The following is a 21535-nucleotide window of genomic DNA, read 5'->3' on the forward strand; positions in this document are numbered from 1 at the left end:
CAACCAACGCCTTCCTGTTTCGTTATGTCTGCTTATTCTCACTGCTGTATTCTACATCCTATATCGCTATGGATAGGTATTTGCAGGCATCTACTGTATACTAAAGCAGTAGACTGATCCTCTTTGCGATCATTATAGATAAAGCTTTTCATTTCAATTTCTAAAACTAAAAACAGTTTATGAGTATGCAGATAACCAAAGTCAAGGCTTGTAAAACACGATATAACAGCAGCTAATTTACGAAACAACGAAAACAGAGAGTACAAAAGAAAACAATAGCAATCTTTACCAACGCCTTTAAAAACATAAAAATAAACGAAGTGATGACCAGACAAGCAAGGTAGCGCTTGGTGATAATTCTGAGCCACTTAAGTTCAAGACAAAATCAGCACACTGCAGATCGAGACGCCTTTTGTCGAATGAGACAGAGATTGGACAGCACTCGATAGCTTGGTGATATAGACGGTGCAACTAGTCGAGAATTAAGCCGTCTTGAGCTGACGCGCCTGAAGGAAGATGTATGAGGAGCCGCCGCCAACCATCAAGAAAACACCGGTCCACCACCAGAAATCGTAGTTGAGATAAGATTTCTTGTAAGCGTTCGTGACATGTCTGTTCTGGAATGATCTTTTTATTCTGTGGCGCGAGCTGACAGAGGTGGAAGTAGATGAAGCGGCAGCAGTCGTCGGGTTCATGGTCACGGTAGGAAGCATGAGCGGCGGTCGATAGGCGAGGTATAACGGGCGAACGGGGGTACCGTCCCACTCGTAAAGGTTGAGGCGGTATTGTCCACGATAACTGTCGATGACGATATTCCATTCCTGACGAAACCTCAGTCAGTAGTCGTCCTCGAGCAGTGAAAAGATACCAGTGATAGAAAGCAACATACCGAATACAGCTCAAACTGAGAATATCTTGTGTAATCCGAGGAATTTGAGGTGCAAGGATCAGAGTACAGCTGTCGACCGTCGACAGCGATGGGGAACATAGAGATGGAGCCGTTACTGTTGAGGACATATTCGCCGTGCTGGAACTGGAGGACGGCAGTAGGGCATCCGGGTGTGGTGGCTAAACATAGGAATGTAGTTAGAATTCGCCATCCACTTTATTCCGCGATAATAGTAAGACGACAAGATCTTACGGTTCGAGTGGACGATATAGAAGGCCTCTTCGTAGTAGCCGTCGTCTGTAAAGCTGAAACTCAGGCCGGGCAGACGCGGCTCCACGAGAAGTTCATCAACAGGATCATAGAATCCCTACAGATCGTGTTAGCACGGCCACATTCCACTCTTTTCTGTTTCCGGTGTCATTTGAGTAAAGAGCACCGTTTGCTCGACAAAATTTTCTTCTGGAACAAACATGAAGCAGGGAAAGCAAGATACATACAGGTCCAGTGAAGACCGCGTCCGACTTAGAAGTCCAGGTACCGGTCAGAGAGGTCACGTTTGATGCGCGCGAGCCAGGGATCACACAGGATGCGACAAGGACGAGGAAAAGAGATGCCCACCGACTGACCATGATGATGTTTGTATACGGAGCAGAGAAAAGACCTACAACCGGAGCAGGCAGATGAGAGATAGCGAGTAAGAGGGTGGACGAGAGAGAAAGGCGCAGGCGACTAGGAACTGAGGCTTTTTTTGCGTCCTTCGTCGGAGGAGAGCGCAGGCTTAGACGAGGACGTAATGGGTGTTTTAAGCGCGTCGTATGTGTGACAGATGTGCCACAAACGCGTGTATAAAATAAAGATCCTCACTGGGCACGGTACGTAATTGCTGTACAGCACTAAACCCGATTGGGAATAGTCAGGGTAGCAGTAGTATGGTACGCCGCAGGAGAGCGGTGCATCCGCATTCCAAACACCAGCTCCGTTTTTATTTTTAGTGCGTGAGCTTAAATGTCCGATATTTCATTCGATTTTCTTCAATTTTGCTCTTTTCGAGTCGAGTCCGGTTGATATTTGACCGTCTATCAGTTAGGACTCTCCGCCTGACACAGTCTGTCATAACACTTGCTGCTGGTATAGTGACAGTCCATACAGGACATATCCTATGCTTAAATGCTAGTGCAACATCCTAGCTCATTAGCCGGTACCTGACAGCTCGCTCGATCATGTCGATCCCTCTTATCGGTCCAACCGTTGCTTCTATGTCATGTTCCTCGCTCTCTCTGTCTTGTCCAGAAATTTTCAAATCTCTATCCAGCAGACAGCACAACAACCAAACAGATACAGAAATGCTTTGAGGTAGGCAGCAGCACGTGGATCTTTAGAATCCTCGTCTATGCGCCAAGCCTGTCGCGATGCCCACGCCTCACGCTACAAACCCCCGAACCCTACAAATAAGTCTGTCAGCTGATTATCTAATGATAGTGAGCTGGCTGACTGTGCAGATATGATTCAATATATTGCTTACTCGCTCACACTTCCCAACGCCCGCTCTTATCGGCATCAGCCTGATTGTTATATACTTGGCACCTTTCTCTTATCCTTCGAAGATTCACCAATCTGTCTTCGATCTTCCATTCGAATCATCAGAAACTAGCCAATTGACCATACAGCTGACATGACCACCATCGCTGGCATCCCCGCCGGCCCGCTCGGCTTCGGCCTGATGGGCTTCACTTGGCGACCGGTCGTCACTCCCGACGAGCAGGCTTTCGCGACCATGAAGCGCGCTATCGAATTGGGTGCCACCTTCTTCAACTCGGGCGAGTTTTACGGCACTGCTGATCCGACTGACAACCTTCAGCTTGTCAACCGTTTTTTCACCAAATACCCCGAGTACGCTGATAAGGTAACTACTTCCTCGGCATATTTGTGCAGTCTCTCTACACCTTCGTATCACTGATCCTCTAACGACATTTGAAGGTTTGTCTTTCGGTCAAAGGAGGTGCTGATTTAAAGACACTGGCTCCTGACGGACGTCCCGAGGCTGTCCGCGCTAGCGTTATGAACACGCTGAAATATCTTGGGGGAGTTAAGAAGCTTGACATTTTCGAGTGTGCTCGCGTCGATCCTAAAGTGTAGGTGATTTGCTCATGTTGACTGTATAGAGTGTTTTATCTAAAGGTCATGATCATTCTAGTCCCATTGAGACCACCATCGGTGCGCTGAAGGAGATGGTTGACGAGGGTCTCTTCTCTGGTATTTCACTCTCCGAGGTCGGCGCAGCAACCATCCGTCGTGCTGCTGCGGTGACAAAGATCGAGGCTGTCGAGATTGAGTATTCGTTGTTCTGCGTTGACGCAGCTAACAATGGTGTCCTCGAGGCATGCGCTGAGCTCAAAATCCCCGTCGTCGCTTACTCTCCCCTCGGTCGCGGAATCTTGACTGGTGCAATCAAGTCAAATGCTGACATCCCTGAGGGAAGCATACTGAAGCACTTTGAACAGTTCTCGGACGAAAACCTTCCCTTGAATTTGAAGCTTGCCGACGCGGTGTTCACTATGGCGAAGAAAATTGGCTGTACGCCTGCACAGCTCGCGTTGGCGTGGATCAAGAAGCATGAGGAGAAGATGCCCGGTCTCACTATCATCCCGATCCCGGGTTCGACTACTCCCGAGCGCGTCAACGAGAATTTGGCAGAGATCAAGCCGCTCTCGGACGAGAACTTCAGCGAGCTGAACGAGATTGTCAAGTCGATTGAGATCAAGGGCGGTAGATATTTCTCCCATGCCGCTGCCTTGCTGTGGGCTTAGTTGACGTGTGGGGCCTGTTTTTGGGCTTTGCCAAATCGTTTGTATCTCTGAATTAGCTCGGACATAATGAATTCAAAATATGTAGATATTATTGAGAAGGTCATATCGCATCAAAGAAGGGAATGCAATTCGTGAAAGCGTCATGAATTGTCATATGTAGTCTGTCATCCAAAGAATGGGTGAAGGACTACAAATTATACGCGTTGCACACGACCAATTGTATAGAAGAAGCAGCTTCCATTTGGACTGCATGTTGAGTATTAGTGAAGCAGGAATGATCATACCAACAGAATGCAGCCCGCGAGCTCAATTATGTTAGAGCTTCTTGTGCCATCCCTAGACGAGGCTACTTCTCGGCACATGCATAGAATAGGCACCGAGTCCAACTCCTTCTGTAAACCTTCCAGAAGTAGGCAAGTGAATCCACAGCACAGGTTCGACTGTACTCGTCAAGTCTTCTGGCGTTAATCATTTACCATGACGGGCGTTGGGACAATGCCTGAGGCTCAGGGCTCAAAAGGTTAAAGGGCAAAAGCGAGAATGTGGGTGTTACATTCCCACCACAGAGCTAGTCCCAATTTGGATAGACAACAACAATTTATTGTTGTGGATGCAAGCAACCTTTGCCGACTAAACTCGTGCAGGCAGCCCACACGACTCCTTCTGCTCGTTTGCAAAGCCTTCTCTAGACCGCGTCTCTTGTCGCTATCAGCTCTTTTTCCTGTTCATTTCGCTATCTGCGTTTACTGAGGAAAATCATTCTACTCAGCAGACTATTTACTGGTGGACGAGCCAGATACTTTGTTTTTTTGTTTCCAAGAACCCGTGTAGCCATTGCACATCCCGCTGTCACATCGCCGATCCTAGCATATTTCAGCCAACGTCGTTTATTCCCTGGTAAGCCGTAACGAGCAAACGCGTTCGTCGTGACGTGACTGCGCGTCGTCTGCTCATCACCCGCGCTCCTTATTATTCCCTTCTTTATTGTGAACCTCATGCGCGTGAGTTGCCAAAAGGACCCGTCTGCTAACAACACCCCGCGACCTCCTGCAGCTCCACCCCACCCATCTGCGTTTCATCATGTCGGGATTCTCGAGCCCTCGTACCGCCCCTCATATGGCCTCGTCATCGCGGGCAAACATCGAAAACCACGCTCCTACACGTCCTACCGCGCCTACGCGTCACGCTCACTCAAACTCCCGTGGAAAGTCAGAAAGTCAGCACTCCTCGTCGCGTGCAACAAGCGACCGAGCGCTGCGGCCACTCCAAGAGCAACCCAACAGAGATCGAACAGCGGATTACGACGAGCAGCAAGAGAACGTCGTCCGGAGAAGCGACAGTTTGTCGAGCTTATTCTCCGTCTTCAAGTCTGTTTCTCTCAGTAGCAGCAGCAGCCGTCGGCCTAATCGCGAGTCTGGTCTCTCTGTCCGCAGCACAAGTAGCAACAGCTCGGCAACGGTAGCTACAGTATTGGGATCATCGGGTTCTTCAAGAAGCAACTCGGGCGCGTTTTACCAGCATTCAGATAAAAGCACAAGTTCTATTGCTCAGCTCGCGGTCAAGACGCGTTCTTCAAAAATGGAGTCTCCCAGTCAGCAAAAACTGACGTCTGACAGAAGCAAGAAGCAGACTGGATCACCGTCAGATATGCTACAGAGACGTCTGAATATGGCATCTGAGGTCATGAAGCGAGCCTCAAATGATCAGCAACAATCTCAGCAACAGCCTTACGAGCCTCATGTTTCTCAGCGATCGAAGCCCAGAGACTCTGATACAGCGTCGATTGCTTCTACTGCTAGTTCGCGACTGAGAAAGTTTTCACAAAAGTTTAGACGCGGATCAGGCTTCTCGTCGATGTCGATGGAGCCGGTGGCTGATTCTCCGTCCGAGGAGGCTAGCTCTTCCTCGCACAAATCTCATTCGAAGACGCACGCGAAGAAGAGCGTCAAAGTGAAACCGACCTCTGCTCTTCGTCATATAGGATCGTCCTCGCAGCTATCTACGAAATCGAAATCTCACGACGAAGAACATAGCTGGAACGACGATCTACTCCGTGCGTTGTATAGCGTTGAAGATCTGACTATGATGGACAAACAACCAAACCAGCTGCATACCTCAGCATCTTCGTACAATTTCCGTTCAGCGACGTACCAATCTCAAACCCTTCCTCAACGTCGGTACCCAGTGCAAAGGCCAAATCATACAGTCTCCCCTGCGGCAACACCGGCTCAAGCGCACACGGTGCGGTCAGTCAGTGATTCCAGTACAGCGTCTTCTTACTCTGCCGGTACCTACGATGATTCAGGGAGCGTTAGCAGCTCTCATACAAGTCCGCTATCCACTGGCTCGTATGGAGCAAGAACCCGCCATTCCCGCTCTGCCTCTTTGTACAGCGAAAAAGTCACTACCGCCTCTCCGATTCAGTCTACACCAGCAGTTGCTCCTCCTACAGGTGGTGTATGCTGGATCGGCGAGAACGGTCAGCTTAGTCGTGCAGGGTATGATCTTGACGATGATTCGGATGACGAATACCTTGATTACCGCATTCACTCGCGCCGTCTTTTTAAGCCCTCGATGAGCGCGCTTCCCCAGGCAAGGCCGCCGAGTGGAAGTATTCGAAGCAGAGCTAGCTTTGACGGGAACCGGTATTCCGGTGGAAGCTATGGAAGTAGCTCGATGAGGAGTAGTGGTCATGATTGGAGAACTGATATTGAGGAAGAGGATACTTTGCGGGCATTGGCTGTTTAATGGATTGTTGTGTTATATCATCTGGTAATAGTTTTGTTTATTGCTTTGTTGTTTGCTTTGTTGTAATTGGTATAGACTTTTCTATGGGATTTTGTGGTTATGATCTATTATTTTAATGGTGAATGAATTTTGATGCACATCTACCGCCCTTGTCTCAGTTATTTGCGAAGGGCGGATCGTATAAAGATGCGATTAACTTCTGTTTAATGCATATTTTTAGATTTTTTTGAATCATATCAAAACATCACCAATTTCCTATCCTCATACATTTATTAGTATCCATAAACCGTTCGGGATTTTTTCTGTAGTCTGCCCACATCGCCTCAGCATTAGCAGTACGTTTGTTTTTCCGGTGTTTAGGATCAACCGTGCTTGTATCATCATCTTCAGTCATTCTTGCTGCCCACATCGCCTCAGCAATAGCATTGCGTCTGTTGTCGTCTTGTTTAGGATCAACCGTGCTTGTATCATCATCGTCAGTCATATCTGTAAAATCATCATAGGGACCGTGACGATCTTTATCCAGTTCTCTATCTCGTTGGATCTTGACGTTATGGATGGTGCAGCAGGCCCCGATCAACTTGAATAGTGTAGGGCCCGAGTAGCGGCCAGCGGCCAGAATGAGGAACTTGCTTTTGAGGTCACTAAACGTTCGCTTCACGACCTTCTGCAGCCTCGAAAGACGGGGGTCGTTCGAGTCCTGCATGGTATCGGGTCTCTGCGCAGCGCCTGCATCTCCGAGGTTATAGAATCCTTCTGGGACATCGATCCCATGTTCGCGAGCATCTTGTACGACTCTGGAATCGTCCACACTACCCTCCCATCCTGCTCCTATGTACCTCACCTTCTTTTTGAAGTCAACAGCTATCATGATATTCAATGAGTTGTCTGCTTTCCTGTTTCGAAACCCAGGGTGGTTCGGAGAAGCCATGACCGGAAGGTGAAATCCAGCGATGGCACCAATACACCCTTCGGAATTGGGGTGATTCCTGTGGTCGCTAGTGATCTGAGCTGAGATTGGGAGCCCGGCTCATGAAGAGTGATCGCACTCATCGGTAGCTTTGCGATTGCTAATAAAACGGCATAAAGTACATCATGTACGGTGCTCAAGCTTCGTTGAACGCGCTTAGCTACCTCTCTCACTGTACTCCCGGAACCAAGAATAGACAAAAAGATTAGAAGCTTCTCGTCTATGTCCATATTCTTTGTCGAGTTCAGCAGACGTTCTTTGTCGAGCTTGTTAAGCAGATAATAAAATTCAAACTCGTCCATTCGCGTCATCTTGTAAATTCGGTCGTCACCTCCAGCCAGAATATCTCTGACTTCTGCAGATCCTGGTCGCCCGGAGTTCCACTTCGGCTGACAGGGCTGTTCAGTAGTGTCTTCTTCCGAGTCCTCAGTAGTGTATTCTTCCGAGTCCTCGGTAGTGTCTTCATCAGATTTGTCGTCCATCATCTTTTGTCGTACACATCTATCAGGTGCACCAGATGGACCGTCATCAAGGTGAAGTCTTTTGGTAATCATTGGAGGATTGATAAAAGCGAATGGGATGCGGGTTATTAAAGAATTGATAAAAGTGAACGGGATGCGCGAGTCGGTCAGTCGCACTGCTCGGTGCCGGTGTTTGTTTATAAAAGTCGCGACTTGGTGCGCGGTATAAACGCGTAAAAGCGCGGGCCGCGACTAGGGTGCGTGCGCGACTTGCGGGGCAGATATCATAAACTGAGTCGCCCAGCAAGTCGCGACAATATAATTATCATATCTGCCCAGTCGCGACTAGATAATTGTGATATCCCACCAAGTCGCGACTTTTACCACTGATATTTTAGCACCGAGTCCCGCATTCGTCCAAGAGCCTTTGCAGCGCTTTTACCGAGTGACTATCTTTTTATTCTGAGTATCTCCGACAGCTGAGAATGTTCAGCTTTGTTTAGAAGTGGAAAGGAGTGCTGCATAAAGGGGAAATAGAAAGCCCAGTCAGTGGCGGGCCAGTCGCCCCAGTCGCGACTATAATGATATAAATTTAACACCGAGTCGCGCAGTCGTCAAATAATCTATGCAGTACTTTACAACCAATATTTATCTAATCTTCTAAATAGCTTCAGTGATTAGGAATATAGGAGCTTTTTATGAAGTAGATACCACGGTTTGTCAAAGAGAAATATTGTGTTGTAAGAAGTGCGCGACTTGCCCTATATTATCATAATAATCTAGTCGCGACTGGGCGACTGGGCAGATATCATAATTATTTGGCCGCGACTGGGCCAGTCGTGCGCACAAACCGGCACGATATGTCATATACCTCAGAGTAAACCTGAATATTCTTAGTTGTCGGAGCTATTATTAATGAAGCAATAAAAACCACAGAAGCGCTGCAAAAGAGCTTCAACGAATGCGCGGATCGGTGCAGGTATTAGTTCATTAGAGTCGCGACTGGGGCGACTGGGTGCGCGGCTGGCTCAGTCGCGCATCAATTATCAAAAGTTCAGCAACCAGTCGCGCAACTGACTGAGGCGCGCATCAATCATAGAACCTTTGTAGCGCTTCCACTGCTCAGTTATTGGTTTATTTAAAAATATTCAATAGTCAAGAGTGTTTGATACTCTTTTGAACTGAAAACGAGTGCTCTGTAGAAGGGAATGTATATGGGATTGGAGCCAGTCGCGACTACAACGAAAGCGATATCTACACCGATTTGTGCATTCGCTGTAGAACCTTTGCAGCTTCCGCTGCTTAGCTTTTGGTTCTTTTGGAGATATTCGACAGCTAAGAATGCTCAGTTTTATTTTGAGGTAAATGACATAGCATGTCGGTGAGTAATGTGCAGATATGAGAAGCGTCAGTTTGGCGACTGGCCTGGCCCATGAACATCTGATAATTATAGCACCCAGTCGCGCATTCGTCAGATAATTCTTGCAGCACTTTTACGACCTAGATTTCTTTGTTTTTCTTGATAACTTTTTCGACGGTTTATATTATACGATTTCTTTTCCAACTAAATGCCCCAGTTCGTCAAAGAGAAATGCCGTGTAGAAAGTGCTCGACTAAATAATTTATGATAATATGATATAAGTTACCGGGCAAGTCGCCGCAAGTCGCGACTGGCGCGACTATAACGAAAGCAATACCTGCACCGATTCGCGCATTCGTTAGAAATCCTTTGCAGCGCTTCTGTAGTTATTCTTACTTTGACATTTTTAATTAGTATTGACAGCTAAGAATATTGTATATGACATGGCTTGTCAGCGAGGTAATGTGCAGAAGGGGAAGTGCCGGTTTGTGCGCGACTGGGCCAGTCGCCGGTCGCCAGTCGCGCGGCCAGTACTGGTGATAAAAGTCGCGACTTTTACCACTGATAAATTCAACACCGAGGCGCGCATTTGTCAAATAATCTATGCAGTAATTATCAACCAATACTTCTCTGTTATTCTTGATAACTTCGACAGAAAAGAATGTAAGATGCTCTTCTCAGCTAAATGCCACGATTTGTCAAAGAGAGATTTTGTGTTGAGAGAAGTGCGCGACCGGCCCAGTCGCGACTAGATAATTATGATATTTATGATAGCACCCGGCAAGTCGCCCACGCACCGAGTCGCCCACCAAGTCGCGACTTTCATAACAGATATCAGCACCGAGCCGCGCGACTGACCGGCTCGCGCATTTCCTTCCACTTCTATTGAATATTACGAGGAGAATTAACATTGGAAAAATTAGTGAAAAGAGATTTCTATCATACACATCATACACCGACATATTCATGAGGTCCACGCTAGCTTATGAATCTTCTCTACCAGCTCCACCAAATTCGGCCGTTCCCGCACCAACTCCACCAGCTCCGCCTCTCCGTTCCCGTTCTCGCCCTTCAACCCCAAATGCAAAACCGGATACAAGTACCCGTAGACGGCAGCATCGACCACGCCCGGTTCGCTTGTTCCAGAAAGAAAGCCGCTGGTTGATTCGGCGACTAGATCTGACAACGCATCGAGCGCTTCCTCGGCCCCGATCAAGATGTTGATTTTGAATTTTGCGTCTATTCGCTGTGAACCCACACTGCGCCTTAGAGTCTCCTTGACGGCATTGTATTGGACGTATGAAACAACGTGAGGGAAGAATCCAGTGTTCTCAGACCCAAGGTTTTTGGACTCTGCTTTGCTGCTATTGAGATGTCTATAAAAGCCCGGCAGTACAATGTTTTTGTAATTGGCGCTATACAGATACAGCGTCAACAGAAACGCATCCCGGATACGCACGTCTAAAAGCATGATGATCGGTGAATCTTCCGCGGCCGAATATGGTACACTGCGAGCATTCGGCAGACTCGACAGCCAGGAATTGAACTGCGGCGAAGGCAAGCTGTAGCTTTGGTCTTTCTTCCGGTCCTGCGCTTTTGGTAATGAGCGGGGGACAAATACGTAAGGGAACGGGCCGTTCTCGGGTGCGGAATGTGGTGATGCAGGGAAAATTGTTAATGAGTCGTAAATCTTTGCAAGTCGTAGAACGGTCTGTCCAAGAACATTCGAGTTAGCTAACCCGCCACAAACCAGCAACGCAATAGTACACCAATCCTCCCACGTCCTGCAAACTTACCAGTAACCGCACCGACTCGGGAAAAATCGAAACACTGCTCAAGTCATGCACGAACACGACTCCCATCTTATCCTTCTGATCCGCGCTGCTGCCACACCCCGCCGCGGGGAGGATAGTGTCCGGGTATGTAACCAGCGGGAATTTATCAAACAGCTTTTTCATCAGCGGCGGGATCGTTGTCCATGACGAGGAGGAGGAGGTTGATGAGGATGAAGATGGAACCGCCTGTGTTCGTGGAGTTCGCGGGGATCGTCGAGTAGATGACGGAAAGCCGTCGTCAAACATAGGATCTGACATCGGTGCTGCTGATATGTAATATCAACTAGTCAAGAAAGTCTCTCTAACAACTTCTATATCTATCAGTTGCGTTTTTACTTCACGTTGTTGCCTTGCAGCGGCAGGATCAGTATGCTGAAAATTATCATCAACGTCATCAAATTATGTCGGGAAGGCTTGAAGTTTGAAACTTTAATCCCTGTTTCCAGCATGAACACCTGAACGCGTCTTCCCAACACCAACGTCAGAGGTCTACGGCACTTGCGGTATCAAATTCGGCGATAATCCACTCATTAAAATACATTGCGTACATAAACTCTTTATAATTAGGTATAATAAAAGTACAATAGACATAACAAAGCTCAAATCATACTCTTTACCAGTATCCAGCTCGCTACAATCAAACCCTACCAGAACGATCAGTCTCCCTCAATTTCATCTTACATAACACTGACGACAGACGTGCCCTCTTGGAAGCGCGTTCTGAACACCCGGTTGGCATTCGAGAACAGTCCATCCTTCAGACTCACGACGATAAACTGCGAGCCCTTGAAGCGGGTCTTGATTAGCTTGCCGATATTCTGCGTATGACTCAGATCCAAAGCAGCATCGACCTCGTCGAGAATATACATCGGCGCAGGCTTGAACTGCAGCAGAGCCATGATCAGCGATAGCGCTACAAGTGATCTGTTTGGGCATCCGTTAGTCGATTCCTTTGTATAATCACTCTGGTGATATATCGAACGTACCTTTGTCCTCCAGAAAGCTCAGTCAAGCTCTGCTTCCAGATCTTTCCCAGACAGACCTTGACCTCGAGACCCTCGGTCACATCCTTACCCTCCGGTGGCTCCAGCTTGGCAAAACTGCCAGGGAGCATGTCCGCAAAGATGAGACCAAAGTCACTGTTATGCTATGTTAGCGCTGATATCTGTATGAGAAAAAGAATTCAACTCACCTATTGACTTTCTGCCAGGTTTTGTGAAGCGCCTCCTTCTTGTATTGATCAAGAGAGATGATTGTATCTTCGATCTTACGCTTATCCTTCTCGATCGTTTTCATCATGTTGCGCAAAGCAATCTCTTTCTTCTCAATGCTGTCAATCATATTCATCACCTTGCCGTTGATAGACTTCTTCATCTCATTGTATCGATCGGTAAGCTTCTTCATAGACGCCTTGCATTCTGAGATGTTATAGCCAGCAAAGTCGTAAGGTGTCGATGCCTTTCCAAAAGAGCTATAATTTCACATTAGTCGACTGATTAACTGCAAAAGAAACACGGGAATATGCAACTTACTCCTTCTCCTCTTCGACCCACGAGTACTGACTAATAAGCTCATTGACGCCATGTTCGGAGCGGCCCTTGTCGTTCGTGATCTTCTCAAGCTCATGACTAACCTTCTGCTGTGCCAAGCTGAAATCGGAAACAATCTGCTCCTTCTCGCGGACAGCCTTATCCAACGAGACGAGCTCTTCGTCGAAGCCCAGCAGCTTCTCCTTCTCTTGCTCGACAATTTTGCTCATTTCTGCGTATTGGGCGTTCGCAGACTCTTGCTCTTGATTAAGCTTTGCGATCTCAGCGTTGAGCTCTTTCCAGTTCTGTTCGGCCTCTACATACGACTCTTGCTGACCCACAATTTCATTCTGTAGGTGCTCTTTTTCAAGCTGCATCGCCTGAAATTGCTTTTGAGCAACTTTGAGTTCCTGATTTCGCTTCTCAGACTTTGCTTTCAGGGCATCGGCCTCCTTCTTCAAACGTTCGAGCTTGGTTCCTTTATTAGAATTGAACTCCTTCATGTCTTGCTCGATTCGTTTAGCTTCTGATTCGGCTTGAGCCTGTTCCTCCTTGGCAGCTACAGCCTCAGCCTCCAAATCCTTGATGCTCTGACCAGCCTTGTTGAGATCATTGATCACGGCAGACGATGAGTTATTAGCGATCTGTTGCTCAAGCAACGATATCTCGTGTCTTTTCAAATCAAGCTTCTGGCTCAACTTCGTACCGCGCTCAATTTTCTCCTTCTCAACCGACAGGGTCTGACGAATACTTCTCAGCTTTGCAGTTTCGGCATTGCGCTCGGCGCTCAACCTATTCAGCTCCTGCATAGTAATCAAAACACCCGACGTATTTGGTGCACTTCCGCCTGACAGTGTCCCACTAGGGTCGTACAGGTCACCCTGCAGAGTAACACTCTTCATGCGAACTCGCGCATCGAACGTAACCTTTTTCGCAGTGTCTGCATCAGCGCAAATAAGGGTGGAGCCAAACACATAGTTCATCGCTTTAGCTACTTCCTCATCATACCCAATCAGTGAAAGAGCGAGATTCACCTTTCCTGGAGCAATACTTTTAGCGGCCCCAATTTTCTCAGCAGATGCCTGAAAAGCAGAGATCTTGTTGAGAGGAATGATTGTCACGCGCTTGCGAAGCTGGCCCTTTTCCAATAGCTGAGTACCGGTGACTTCGGTGTCCACCACCACATTGTATAATCTACCACCAGCTGTGATCTCCAGGGCCGTTGCTGCATCAAACTTGCTCTCATCAATTGAGAACAGCTGCGCAACCAGTCCCTTCACCTTGCTGCGATCAAAGTTATGTGTTGGGTCTGAGTAGTTGAAGTCAACGTTGGCAGCCTGGCGCTTCAAAGTATCAATCTGATGGTTCAGCTCTCGGATGTTTGCCTCTGCCTCAGACTCGGCCTGTTTGATAGTTTCATGCGCCTTGGGGTCAAAGTCCATTTGATTAAGACCCGATTCAAGTGTTGCGCATTCCGCTTTCAGTGATTCCAGGTTGTTGAACAGATCCTTATTTTGCTGGCGCGCCTTTTTAGCGCGCGGTTCGAGTTCCTTGATTCGCTTGTTGAGGTGCTGTATCTGAATACTGATTTGCTGCTGTTTTGTTTTTGCTTGACTCGCACATGCCTTGGCCTCTGTATATCAACTGTTAGTAAGATTCTTATAACATGATATAACCAGATCAAAATTTCCGCCTCACCTTCCAACTTGTCCATATATCCGTTCTTTTGGCCTTCTTTCGCGGCAACACCGGTTCGCAGAGTTTCCAGAAGCTCTTCCTTCGAAGAAACCTCAGCTTTAAGAGTCTCATGCGTATTTGTCATCTCTTGGAACTGCTGCTGCATTTGGGAAAATTCTGCAGACTTGATCTCAAACTGGGCCTGTAACTCGCTGATGCTCTGCTGAATCTTTTTCCCCTTTTCTTCTTCCTCTGCAAGATTCTTCATCTTCAGCTCCAGGTGGGTATTGAAACGCACAATCTCGTGCGAGAGCTCTTTCATCTGTTGTTCCAGCTTTTGGAACTTAGTCCCCTTCTTTAGTTCCTTTTCACGAAGTGCCTTAACCTTGTCGATATCTTCTTTGAGAAGATCAATCGCGTGCTGAGTCTTGGCCACATTAGACTCGATACTTTCAAGCTCGGCAGTCTTCTTCGAAATGATCTCCGTGAAGTTACGAAGGATTTTCTATAATTGTTGTTAGACAAAGTGTAAATGGGTGAAATGAAAAGCAGGGGACATACGTTATACTGGATATAATCATGCGCAACGACAACCTTGGTCAATCTCTCGAGATCAGACTGAACTTGCTGAAACTCCAAGAAATGACGCTTTTCGGTCCGTAGTTTTTCCAGCTTTGGTTCGATTTCTTCCTTCAACAGCTCATTGATCTCTTCCACCTTTTTGTCCTTTTTCGACATGGTCTTGATTGCTTTGTCACGGCGCTCTTCAAACATACGCGTACCAGCAGCTTCTTCGACCATCGACAAGATCTCGGTAGCTTTCATATTCAAGACCTTAGTAATCCGGCCTTGCATGATAAGAAAGTTCGGGTTGTTGATGTTAAGCTGGATGCTCTGGAATAGGTTCTGCACGTTTTGTTGCTGCGCGCGATGGCCATTGATGAGGTATTTGCTGGTTCCGCCAAGTACAATCTGTCCAGTCTTGTTAACACAGTACGTCCTTTCTTACATTCATCTTCAGCAGTATGCATACCTGACGAGTGACACTGATCTGGGGACAAGTCTCGAATCCAATCGGGCTCTTCTCCGTATCGCGATTGTCAAAGACGATGGTAACGCTAGCCTTTGTGACACCTGCCTGACCACGTTTATAGATCAGGTCCTGAAGGTTTTGCGCTCTCACAGTAGACATCGTCGTAATACCAAGCACGAAACAAATCGCGTCGAGAATGTTGGACTTGCCGGATCCATTAAGACCGGTAATACAATTGAACTGTGAGTCCCAACCACTGATAACGGTACGCGTCGCGTACGACTTGAAGCCATCAATAATGAGCTCTTCAAGCTTCATATTGGCGGTCTATCCGTGCAAAAGTAGCAGAAAAACACCTGGTACAGACAGGCCGGTGTTGTTGTGCTGAGTGATGTTGTGGGGCGAAGAGTTTAGAGCGCGCTTGGGAGAGGATCTGATATTTATGTTTTGTTTTGAACTCTATTGCGGCAGTTGGTTGCTTAGGCGACGGGCCTGCGCAACCTGGTCGAGAACACGTCAGCGGTCAAGGGTTTGGTTTACCTTCTCGCAGCTGTAGTAGAAACCAAGTTCAGATGTAGAGAATTCGTGTATACACAAACCATGAATAGGATATGGCAATACTGCTAGGATCTACGTGGCACTGTTACATGAAGATTATGGTGTTGGAAAAGGGTGCACTAGCAATCAAATGATAAAAAATAGATGATCCCCAGTGACACCCAGATTTGAATTGGAAAAGCAAAAACGAAAATAAAACAATAACAAAAACAGAAAAAAGATTCGAGGAAGGTTCGACAAAGACTTCACGAATAGAAAAAGGCGTATTGGCACACGCGAGAATCTAGCGACAGAGCCCGGTTAGTGATTCGTCTCCGACTCTGCGCGATTCGGTACTTTTTTTTGGATTTTGGCGGGATCAAAGATAACCCTATCTCACAGGAAAAAATAAAAGGTGTTCCGAGCCGGTACATTGCAGAGGTCAAAGGTTTTAACGTCCGATGACGACCGTACAGCAGGGAAGAGGGGTTGCAGACAGACAGGTAGGTTACTTCTTTAGGCAGATACCAACATGTAGTTCGATGAGATGACTTCAGCAAGGGTATCCTGCAGAATGACAGGACAGATATACAGCAGAGGTAGACCACTTCTCTCATGATATGTTGGGGTATTAGCCTGAGCGGTAGTCGAGGTATAGGACTCTTCTGGTTCGTTCCAGGGTGGATATGCTGCGGGGGGGGGACGGCTAGCTCAACAAGGAAAGTCAGCAAGGCTCGAGAGAAGAACAAGGAGTGAAGAGCATATACATACGTTTGCTGTTATACAGCGAAGCCTTGATAACCAGCGATTGAAAATCTTTACAAGAAAGCACGATCATAGGCAGTTAAAATCAGAAACCCGGACTCGATCCTCGCGGTTAATCTGGTGCCTAGCTCGTCCTTATTGTTGTCCATTGTCGATACGAGAGACGAAGATGTCGTACGCAAGTTTGAGCGCGTCATATTTCTGAGCGTCGGTGAGGACTGTGGAAACAAGCACCCCGTCGATATAATCGTTCATGAGCTGTTTCCATCGTGAGTCGATGTCGTGTTGTTCGTCGCGATCGCGGGGCTGGTGACGTCCGTTGCCTCTCTCGGCCATCGAGTTGCTCTGCGATGAAGATTGCGAGTGCGTGTGCGTCGGGTGTGGGTGGCTATCGTGCTCGGGGCTCGCAGCAGCATGTTGCGATGCACGAGAAGAACGTGTTTTCTTCATGCCAAAAACCATTGTTGTTGATAGGGACACGGGGAAGGATAGTTGCTGAAGTAGGGAAGTAGTGAGAGGTGAGAAAAAAGAGAAGAGGGAAAGGAGAGAAAGGCACAGGGCTGCCCTTTTATGTTAGCCATTTGTGCCTTGTTCGAGCGTCAGGCCTGCCCTGTGTCAGTCCTTGTGTGAACGATGCCTTGTAGGAACTATGAACAAGGCAAAGCGAAGAAATGACGCGATCAAGGGCACATAAGGTAACGACGAAGCCATATCAGACTGTAGCCAGTATTAACCACTAGATCCTAGGTATTTCCATGATCCCCAGACCTCCAATGCCGATATCGACCCAGAGGCTCATTAATCTGATCGAGCCCATCTTCAGTCTGAGCGTGCTCAGAGACGCGAAGGCATCAGAGTTAAGCTTTCCCAACTTACCCGGCCTCTGTGAAATTTTCCAAATATTTCGGTCTTCTTTCGCTCTCCATCTCACTCCCTCGTATTTAGACCATCATCAGCTCTTGACGCTCTACTACGCCAATAAGATCTATCAAAGTACTATACTATTCGAAATGGCTTCTCGCGTTTTCACCCGTGCTCTTGCTCGCGCTGTCGTGCCCACCGCGACTCGCTTCGTTGCTCCTCGCAGCGTCCCTTTGATCAGCGCCTCCATGAGATCGGTCACTGCTCTTCCCGCTTACAGACCGTACTCTTCCTCATGTAAGTATCTGCGCATGAAACTTGTGACAAATCATACAACTGTATCTAACGTAGAGCTTATCTATATCTAGCCTCGAAGGAGGAGCTTCTCGATGCTCTTACTGAGGAGTTGAAATACGAGCAGGACCAGCTCGTGGAGAAGAAGTGGACTTCTATGCCCAAGGAACTCGCCGACGTTCTCCGCAGTACTGGATACAAGGTAAGCAAGTCGTTCACTAGAATGTGATTTCTTTCGTAGCTAACTAACGATCTTTCTAGCTTATCGATGAAGCCGACAGTGACGTGATTACCATCCAGCGCAAGCAGGGAAACATTGAGTATGCTTCCTTTCATTTGATATTCTGCTCGCATTAAGTATATACTAATCTGTGATTTACAGCATTTTGATCAAATGGTCTGCCTCCGACGTTCACCATGCGATGAGCGAGAATTTCGAGCAGACTGAGGAGGAGGATGAATTTGATGACTTTGGCCCCAACGACAACAGCTTCCCCGTGAAGGTTTTCGTCACCAAGGAGGGCGCCGGCACTCTTGTTATCGAGGCCTCTGCGGAAGATAACTCGCTTGTGTATGAGCAGATCTTGCACTTCTCTGACAGCAACATGGCTGTTTCGGAGCTTGCGGATGATGAGCTCAAAAAGCGCTCTAGCTACTGGGGTCCTCCTTTCGCTGATCTTGACGAGCGTCTCCAGCAGACCCTGATCGATCACTTCGAGGATCTTGGCATTACCAATGAGATCACGCCCTTCATCTACGAATACTCTGAGTTCAAGGAAGCCCAACTCTACGCGCAGCATCTCAAGAATTTGAGGTCTTTCTTTGCGGCCTAAGCAGGTTTTTTGTATGAAGATTTCCTGTGATGTTGGTTTTTTTTCTGATTCAACATTCTTGATCTTTATCCAAATCAAAACTCCACAAAAAAAGAGCACTCTCTACTGTACATAGTTAATAAATTCTCTTCAATCCCCTCATAGTATCTGGGCTGGATTTGTTTTCAGCTTTCTAGCCATCTCCGCCCATTGCGTAGTTCTCTTTGTTCCAAACGATATCTGGTTCTTCATGGGCCCTGTAGCTTCTCTAGCTGCGCCAGCTTGTCCGCGATGTAGTTCTCTCACTAGTAATATATTCTTTGCAGAAGCATCGGGTTTCGACATGAGGTAGTCAAGAATCATAGCTTCCTCGTAATCAAGAAGCGGAAGGTTGGCTATATCGTAGGCACTGGAAGGTTTGCCTGTCGACAGGCAGAAACCTATCATCGACTGGAGGTACTCGGCGCGATCTTCGATAGGCGTCGTCGTTCGCTGTATCACAATTAATTAGCAGCGTGTACGTGAGATAGACAGTCTGAGAATCAAACACGAGGGATAAATACCACAAACTCGAGTGCTGAAGACACAGAAATTCGAGACAGCGCTTCTAGGTACAGCTTCTTGCAATTCTTTGAATCCAACTTCGGGCGAGAGGTGAACACAAGCATCCGCACATATCGAGGGCCGTTGTCTGAATATTGCAAAAGCGTTAAGAGCATCTTTTCCGTGAACTGTAATCGGACTCCAGGAGCAGTCAGGTTTCTCATAGCCGTCTACAATATTGCAAATTATCAGTAAGGATAGCTGCAAAAGAAACGGAAGTAACATGACGTTTATGTTTACCTCGAAATCAAACCGATCGAGCGCGTAGATTCCGTCAACGAGCTTCTTCTGTGTTGCCGGAAATGCTGTCGACTCGCAAAACTCATCAGCTGCCTCTTCACTAAAGTCCTTCTTCAGGTAATAGAGTATGCATCGCTGTTTCAGAACGTCTGATTCGGCAGTGATGACTTGTATATACAGATCGCGAAGCATGTCTAGCGACTGTGGCGGATAGAGCGACGACACTGCATGAGAAGAGAGACCGTCAGCAGACTATTTCTCTGGCATGATGCATTAAAAAAATAAAACTGAACACGTACTATCGGCAACTCCTGCCACATCGCTGCTCCAGAGGTCAAAGAATAGATATCCGTCTAGTTTATTTCTTTGCATCGTGATCCGATTGTTTAGATCCCTGCTGTATGGGATTTCGTCATCGCCGATGAGCGCCTCGAATGCGTCCAAATATTCGTCGTCCATTATTTTATGGTCCTCTTTATTATTCGATTCCGGTGTGTAGTGCGCGATGAATAGCGGAGTGCGTTTTTGTAAGTGGTGAGGAAAGAAAAGCTGAGATGGAGGTTGAAGAACCCCTGAAAACAAGTCTTTTGCCTGAACCTTCAACTGAAGCACGCGATAAATCTGAGATACCCATTCTTTTATTACAAGAACGTAGCTGATTAACTAGTAGTTTGATAAACCGGAATAATATTTACAACGAGATTAACTACATTCTAGAAATTCACAAGACCAACGCCAATAAAATGAGGATCTGATATCGCTGAACAAGAGCTCGCTTTCTCTAAACCGATGCCTTCCCGCTCCCCTGCTCTTGCTCAAAATACCTCTTGATATACTCCGGAGGAGCCCTTGTGTCTGCTGGCTTTGTAGCCCCGTCGGCTTCGGTTGGTTTCGGTGTCTCTGCCTGCTTTGCATCGTTGAACAAAAACGACTCTTCACCGTGCGACATCAGCTTGTCATAATCATCGTCGTCATTCTCGGCAGGCTTCACTCTCTCGTACTTGATCGATGCACGCACTTTGGGCGTGCCTGGCTGATCAATGATCCGGTTTACGAAATCAACAAAAGAATCATTAGGTGCGGTCTGATTCTTTTCGGCAGCCTCAGCTTTTTTCTTCTCCAGATCGTTCAACGCCGTGTCCATATACTCTTCTCCATGCGACACCAGCTGATCAAAATCATTTCCTGTCTGTTCATTGTGTAAAGGCTCATTCTTCTGCGCTGGCTCGAACTTGGAGAATGCGGTGCCGAGTTTCGCGAGCACACCCTTTTCGATATTATAGTGCTCCTCGATACGTTGTTCGGACCATCCTTGCTTTGCTGAGTCTATAATATCAGCTATCTCGCCAGATGAAAACAGAGTCCGCTTTGATGTAACATCTTCTTCCTGTTTCTTCCCTTGCCGTGCCACTTCATCCCGGACCTTGAACATTTGCGCCACAGGATTGGTCTTATACAATAATAATTAGCAAATTTTCTCACTGCAAGTCATCATATACATTCAAGAGTGCTTACTCGGAAATTGTTTAGTTGTGTAACGCTGCCACCCAAATCAACAGGGCCGAGTCTCTTCAGCATGTTGTTTAATTGTGAGTTATAATTTCCGCCTAATGCCACTCATTAATATCCGACAATACCAGTAACCATACTCATAAACAGCAAAACTAACCTGGAGCTTCAAAATCCTCTAATCCCAATGCCGGATCATTCACCCTCGTAGCTCGCGGCGGCGGAGGCGGCAAGTCATCGGCAGTTACGGCCTTAGTCCCCGCCGTATGCTGTTTCTTTTCCCCAACCTTTGCTGCCATAATAACCGACTCGAGCGGCTCTGGATCCTGGCTTATGACAGGTTTCGGGGGCCGTTCAAGTTTCGGGATAGGCTGGGGCGTGGTCGCCTTCAGCAATTGGTCTACACCACCTCGCGCGCTGGCTGTTGGATACCGACGAGCGGACTTTGACGCGGCAGATCCCATTGCGGTGACAGAAAACACAAATTGACAGCTCTAAAGTAGAGTATTCCTAGATCTCGTGCAGCAACCCGAATATTGTTGTCTGAATTTTTCGTTTTCTCGAGATATCGTCGGGATGAGTGGCGCCCTGTAGAAGCCCTAGCC

General features: G+C 47.3%; 10 protein-coding genes across 10 annotated transcripts; 3 read left to right on the forward strand and 7 right to left on the reverse strand.

Annotated features, from left to right (window-relative positions):
• Nucleotides 1–129: 129 nt before the first annotated feature.
• Nucleotides 130–1664, reverse strand: BZA70DRAFT_274731 (protein ROT1). The gene is made up of 4 exons (XM_064912022.1): nt 1387–1664; nt 1142–1256; nt 890–1068; nt 130–821 (listed from the first exon to the last, which is right to left on the reverse strand). Exons 1-4 carry the CDS (start codon nt 1516–1518, stop codon nt 483–485), a joined length of 765 nt encoding a protein of 254 aa, XP_064769660.1. The 5' UTR covers nt 1519–1664; the 3' UTR covers nt 130–482.
• Nucleotides 1665–2261: 597 nt separating this feature from the next.
• BZA70DRAFT_109219 (NADP-dependent oxidoreductase domain-containing protein) lies at nt 2262–3842 on the forward strand. The gene is made up of 3 exons (XM_064909397.1): nt 2262–2792; nt 2867–3021; nt 3084–3842. Exons 1-3 carry the CDS (start codon nt 2562–2564, stop codon nt 3694–3696), a joined length of 999 nt encoding a protein of 332 aa, XP_064769661.1. The 5' UTR covers nt 2262–2561; the 3' UTR covers nt 3697–3842.
• Nucleotides 3843–4339: 497 nt separating this feature from the next.
• On the forward strand, nt 4340–6639 carry BZA70DRAFT_274738 (uncharacterized protein). The gene has a single exon (XM_064912023.1). It carries the CDS (start codon nt 4777–4779, stop codon nt 6442–6444), a length of 1668 nt encoding a protein of 555 aa, XP_064769662.1. The 5' UTR covers nt 4340–4776; the 3' UTR covers nt 6445–6639.
• Nucleotides 6640–10131: 3492 nt separating this feature from the next.
• On the reverse strand, nt 10132–11581 carry BZA70DRAFT_274745 (uncharacterized protein). The gene is made up of 2 exons (XM_064912024.1): nt 11032–11581; nt 10132–10946 (listed from the first exon to the last, which is right to left on the reverse strand). The coding sequence occupies exons 1-2, from the start codon at nt 11326–11328 to the stop codon at nt 10200–10202; spliced, it is 1044 nt and encodes a 347-aa protein (XP_064769663.1). The 5' UTR covers nt 11329–11581; the 3' UTR covers nt 10132–10199.
• Nucleotides 11582–15709, reverse strand: BZA70DRAFT_274746 (condensin subunit). Its single transcript, XM_064912025.1, has 7 exons — nt 15310–15709; nt 14838–15248; nt 14298–14781; nt 12603–14232; nt 12263–12541; nt 12057–12209; nt 11582–11994 (listed from the first exon to the last, which is right to left on the reverse strand). The coding sequence occupies exons 1-7, from the start codon at nt 15625–15627 to the stop codon at nt 11748–11750; spliced, it is 3522 nt and encodes a 1173-aa protein (XP_064769664.1). The 5' UTR covers nt 15628–15709; the 3' UTR covers nt 11582–11747.
• A 494-nt stretch (nt 15710–16203) lies between these two features.
• Nucleotides 16204–16754, reverse strand: BZA70DRAFT_274750 (uncharacterized protein; the record flags this gene model as incomplete). Its single annotated transcript, XM_064912026.1, has 2 exons — nt 16605–16754; nt 16204–16545 (listed from the first exon to the last, which is right to left on the reverse strand). A coding segment is annotated over exon 2 (221 nt), but the record flags the coding sequence as incomplete, so codon positions are not given.
• Nucleotides 16747–17073, reverse strand: BZA70DRAFT_266060 (uncharacterized protein; the record flags this gene model as incomplete). The annotated part of the gene is made up of 1 exon (XM_064911002.1): nt 16747–17073. The coding sequence occupies one exon, from the start codon at nt 17071–17073 to the stop codon at nt 16747–16749; it is 327 nt and encodes a 108-aa protein (XP_064769666.1).
• Nucleotides 17074–17548: 475 nt separating this feature from the next.
• Nucleotides 17549–18773, forward strand: BZA70DRAFT_274755 (mitochondrial glycoprotein). The gene is made up of 4 exons (XM_064912027.1): nt 17549–17769; nt 17841–17968; nt 18028–18086; nt 18149–18773. The coding sequence occupies exons 1-4, from the start codon at nt 17622–17624 to the stop codon at nt 18597–18599; spliced, it is 786 nt and encodes a 261-aa protein (XP_064769667.1). The 5' UTR covers nt 17549–17621; the 3' UTR covers nt 18600–18773.
• Nucleotides 18652–20041, reverse strand: BZA70DRAFT_109478 (nuclear pore complex assembly-domain-containing protein). Its single transcript, XM_064909400.1, has 4 exons — nt 19721–20041; nt 19422–19645; nt 19142–19351; nt 18652–19070 (listed from the first exon to the last, which is right to left on the reverse strand). Exons 1-4 carry the CDS (start codon nt 19878–19880, stop codon nt 18738–18740), a joined length of 927 nt encoding a protein of 308 aa, XP_064769668.1. The 5' UTR covers nt 19881–20041; the 3' UTR covers nt 18652–18737.
• A 161-nt stretch (nt 20042–20202) lies between these two features.
• On the reverse strand, nt 20203–21394 carry BZA70DRAFT_266063 (uncharacterized protein; the record flags this gene model as incomplete). The annotated part of the gene is made up of 3 exons (XM_064911003.1): nt 20203–20871; nt 20937–21028; nt 21091–21394. 3 exons carry the CDS (start codon nt 21392–21394, stop codon nt 20203–20205), a joined length of 1065 nt encoding a protein of 354 aa, XP_064769669.1.
• Between the last annotated feature and the right edge of the window lie 141 nt (nt 21395–21535).

The sequence above is a fragment of the Myxozyma melibiosi genome (assembly GCF_037950935.1).
Source record: "Myxozyma melibiosi strain Phaff 52-87 chromosome Unknown BZA70scaffold_2, whole genome shotgun sequence".
Classification (NCBI taxonomy): Eukaryota; Fungi; Ascomycota; class Lipomycetes; order Lipomycetales; family Lipomycetaceae; genus Myxozyma; species Myxozyma melibiosi.

Excerpts from the sequence above, each read along its gene's own strand:
- BZA70DRAFT_274731 (XM_064912022.1), bottom strand. The coding sequence starts at position 1,518 with ATGGTCAGTCGGTGGGCATCTCTTTTCCTCGTCCTTGTCGCATCCTGT. Across the intron at positions 1,069-1,141 it reads CTATATCGTCCACTCGAACC|CCACCACACCCGGATGCCCT; the intron begins GTAAGATCTTGT and ends TCCTATGTTTAG. Across the intron at positions 822-889 it reads CTCAGTTTGAGCTGTATTCG|GAATGGAATATCGTCATCGA; the intron begins GTATGTTGCTTT and ends AGGTTTCGTCAG.
- BZA70DRAFT_109219 (XM_064909397.1), top strand. The coding sequence starts at position 2,562 with ATGACCACCATCGCTGGCATCCCCGCCGGCCCGCTCGGCTTCGGCCTG. Across the intron at positions 2,793-2,866 it reads ACCCCGAGTACGCTGATAAG|GTTTGTCTTTCGGTCAAAGG; the intron begins GTAACTACTTCC and ends CGACATTTGAAG. Across the intron at positions 3,022-3,083 it reads GCTCGCGTCGATCCTAAAGT|TCCCATTGAGACCACCATCG; the intron begins GTAGGTGATTTG and ends TGATCATTCTAG.
- BZA70DRAFT_274738 (XM_064912023.1), top strand. The coding sequence starts at position 4,777 with ATGTCGGGATTCTCGAGCCCTCGTACCGCCCCTCATATGGCCTCGTCA.
- BZA70DRAFT_274745 (XM_064912024.1), bottom strand. The coding sequence starts at position 11,328 with ATGTCAGATCCTATGTTTGACGACGGCTTTCCGTCATCTACTCGACGA. Across the intron at positions 10,947-11,031 it reads CCGAGTCGGTGCGGTTACTG|ACCGTTCTACGACTTGCAAA; the intron begins GTAAGTTTGCAG and ends GTTCTTGGACAG.
- BZA70DRAFT_274746 (XM_064912025.1), bottom strand. The coding sequence starts at position 15,627 with ATGAAGCTTGAAGAGCTCATTATTGATGGCTTCAAGTCGTACGCGACG. Across the intron at positions 14,782-14,837 it reads ATGATTATATCCAGTATAAC|AAAATCCTTCGTAACTTCAC; the intron begins GTATGTCCCCTG and ends CAACAATTATAG. Across the intron at positions 11,995-12,056 it reads GAGCTTTCTGGAGGACAAAG|ATCACTTGTAGCGCTATCGC; the intron begins GTACGTTCGATA and ends ATGCCCAAACAG.
- BZA70DRAFT_274755 (XM_064912027.1), top strand. The coding sequence starts at position 17,622 with ATGGCTTCTCGCGTTTTCACCCGTGCTCTTGCTCGCGCTGTCGTGCCC. Across the intron at positions 17,969-18,027 it reads TCCGCAGTACTGGATACAAG|CTTATCGATGAAGCCGACAG; the intron begins GTAAGCAAGTCG and ends CGATCTTTCTAG. Across the intron at positions 18,087-18,148 it reads CGCAAGCAGGGAAACATTGA|CATTTTGATCAAATGGTCTG; the intron begins GTATGCTTCCTT and ends TGTGATTTACAG.
- BZA70DRAFT_109478 (XM_064909400.1), bottom strand. The coding sequence starts at position 19,880 with ATGGACGACGAATATTTGGACGCATTCGAGGCGCTCATCGGCGATGAC. Across the intron at positions 19,352-19,421 it reads TCGATCGGTTTGATTTCGAG|ACGGCTATGAGAAACCTGAC; the intron begins GTAAACATAAAC and ends GCAATATTGTAG. Across the intron at positions 19,071-19,141 it reads CTTCAGCACTCGAGTTTGTG|CGAACGACGACGCCTATCGA; the intron begins GTATTTATCCCT and ends ATTGTGATACAG.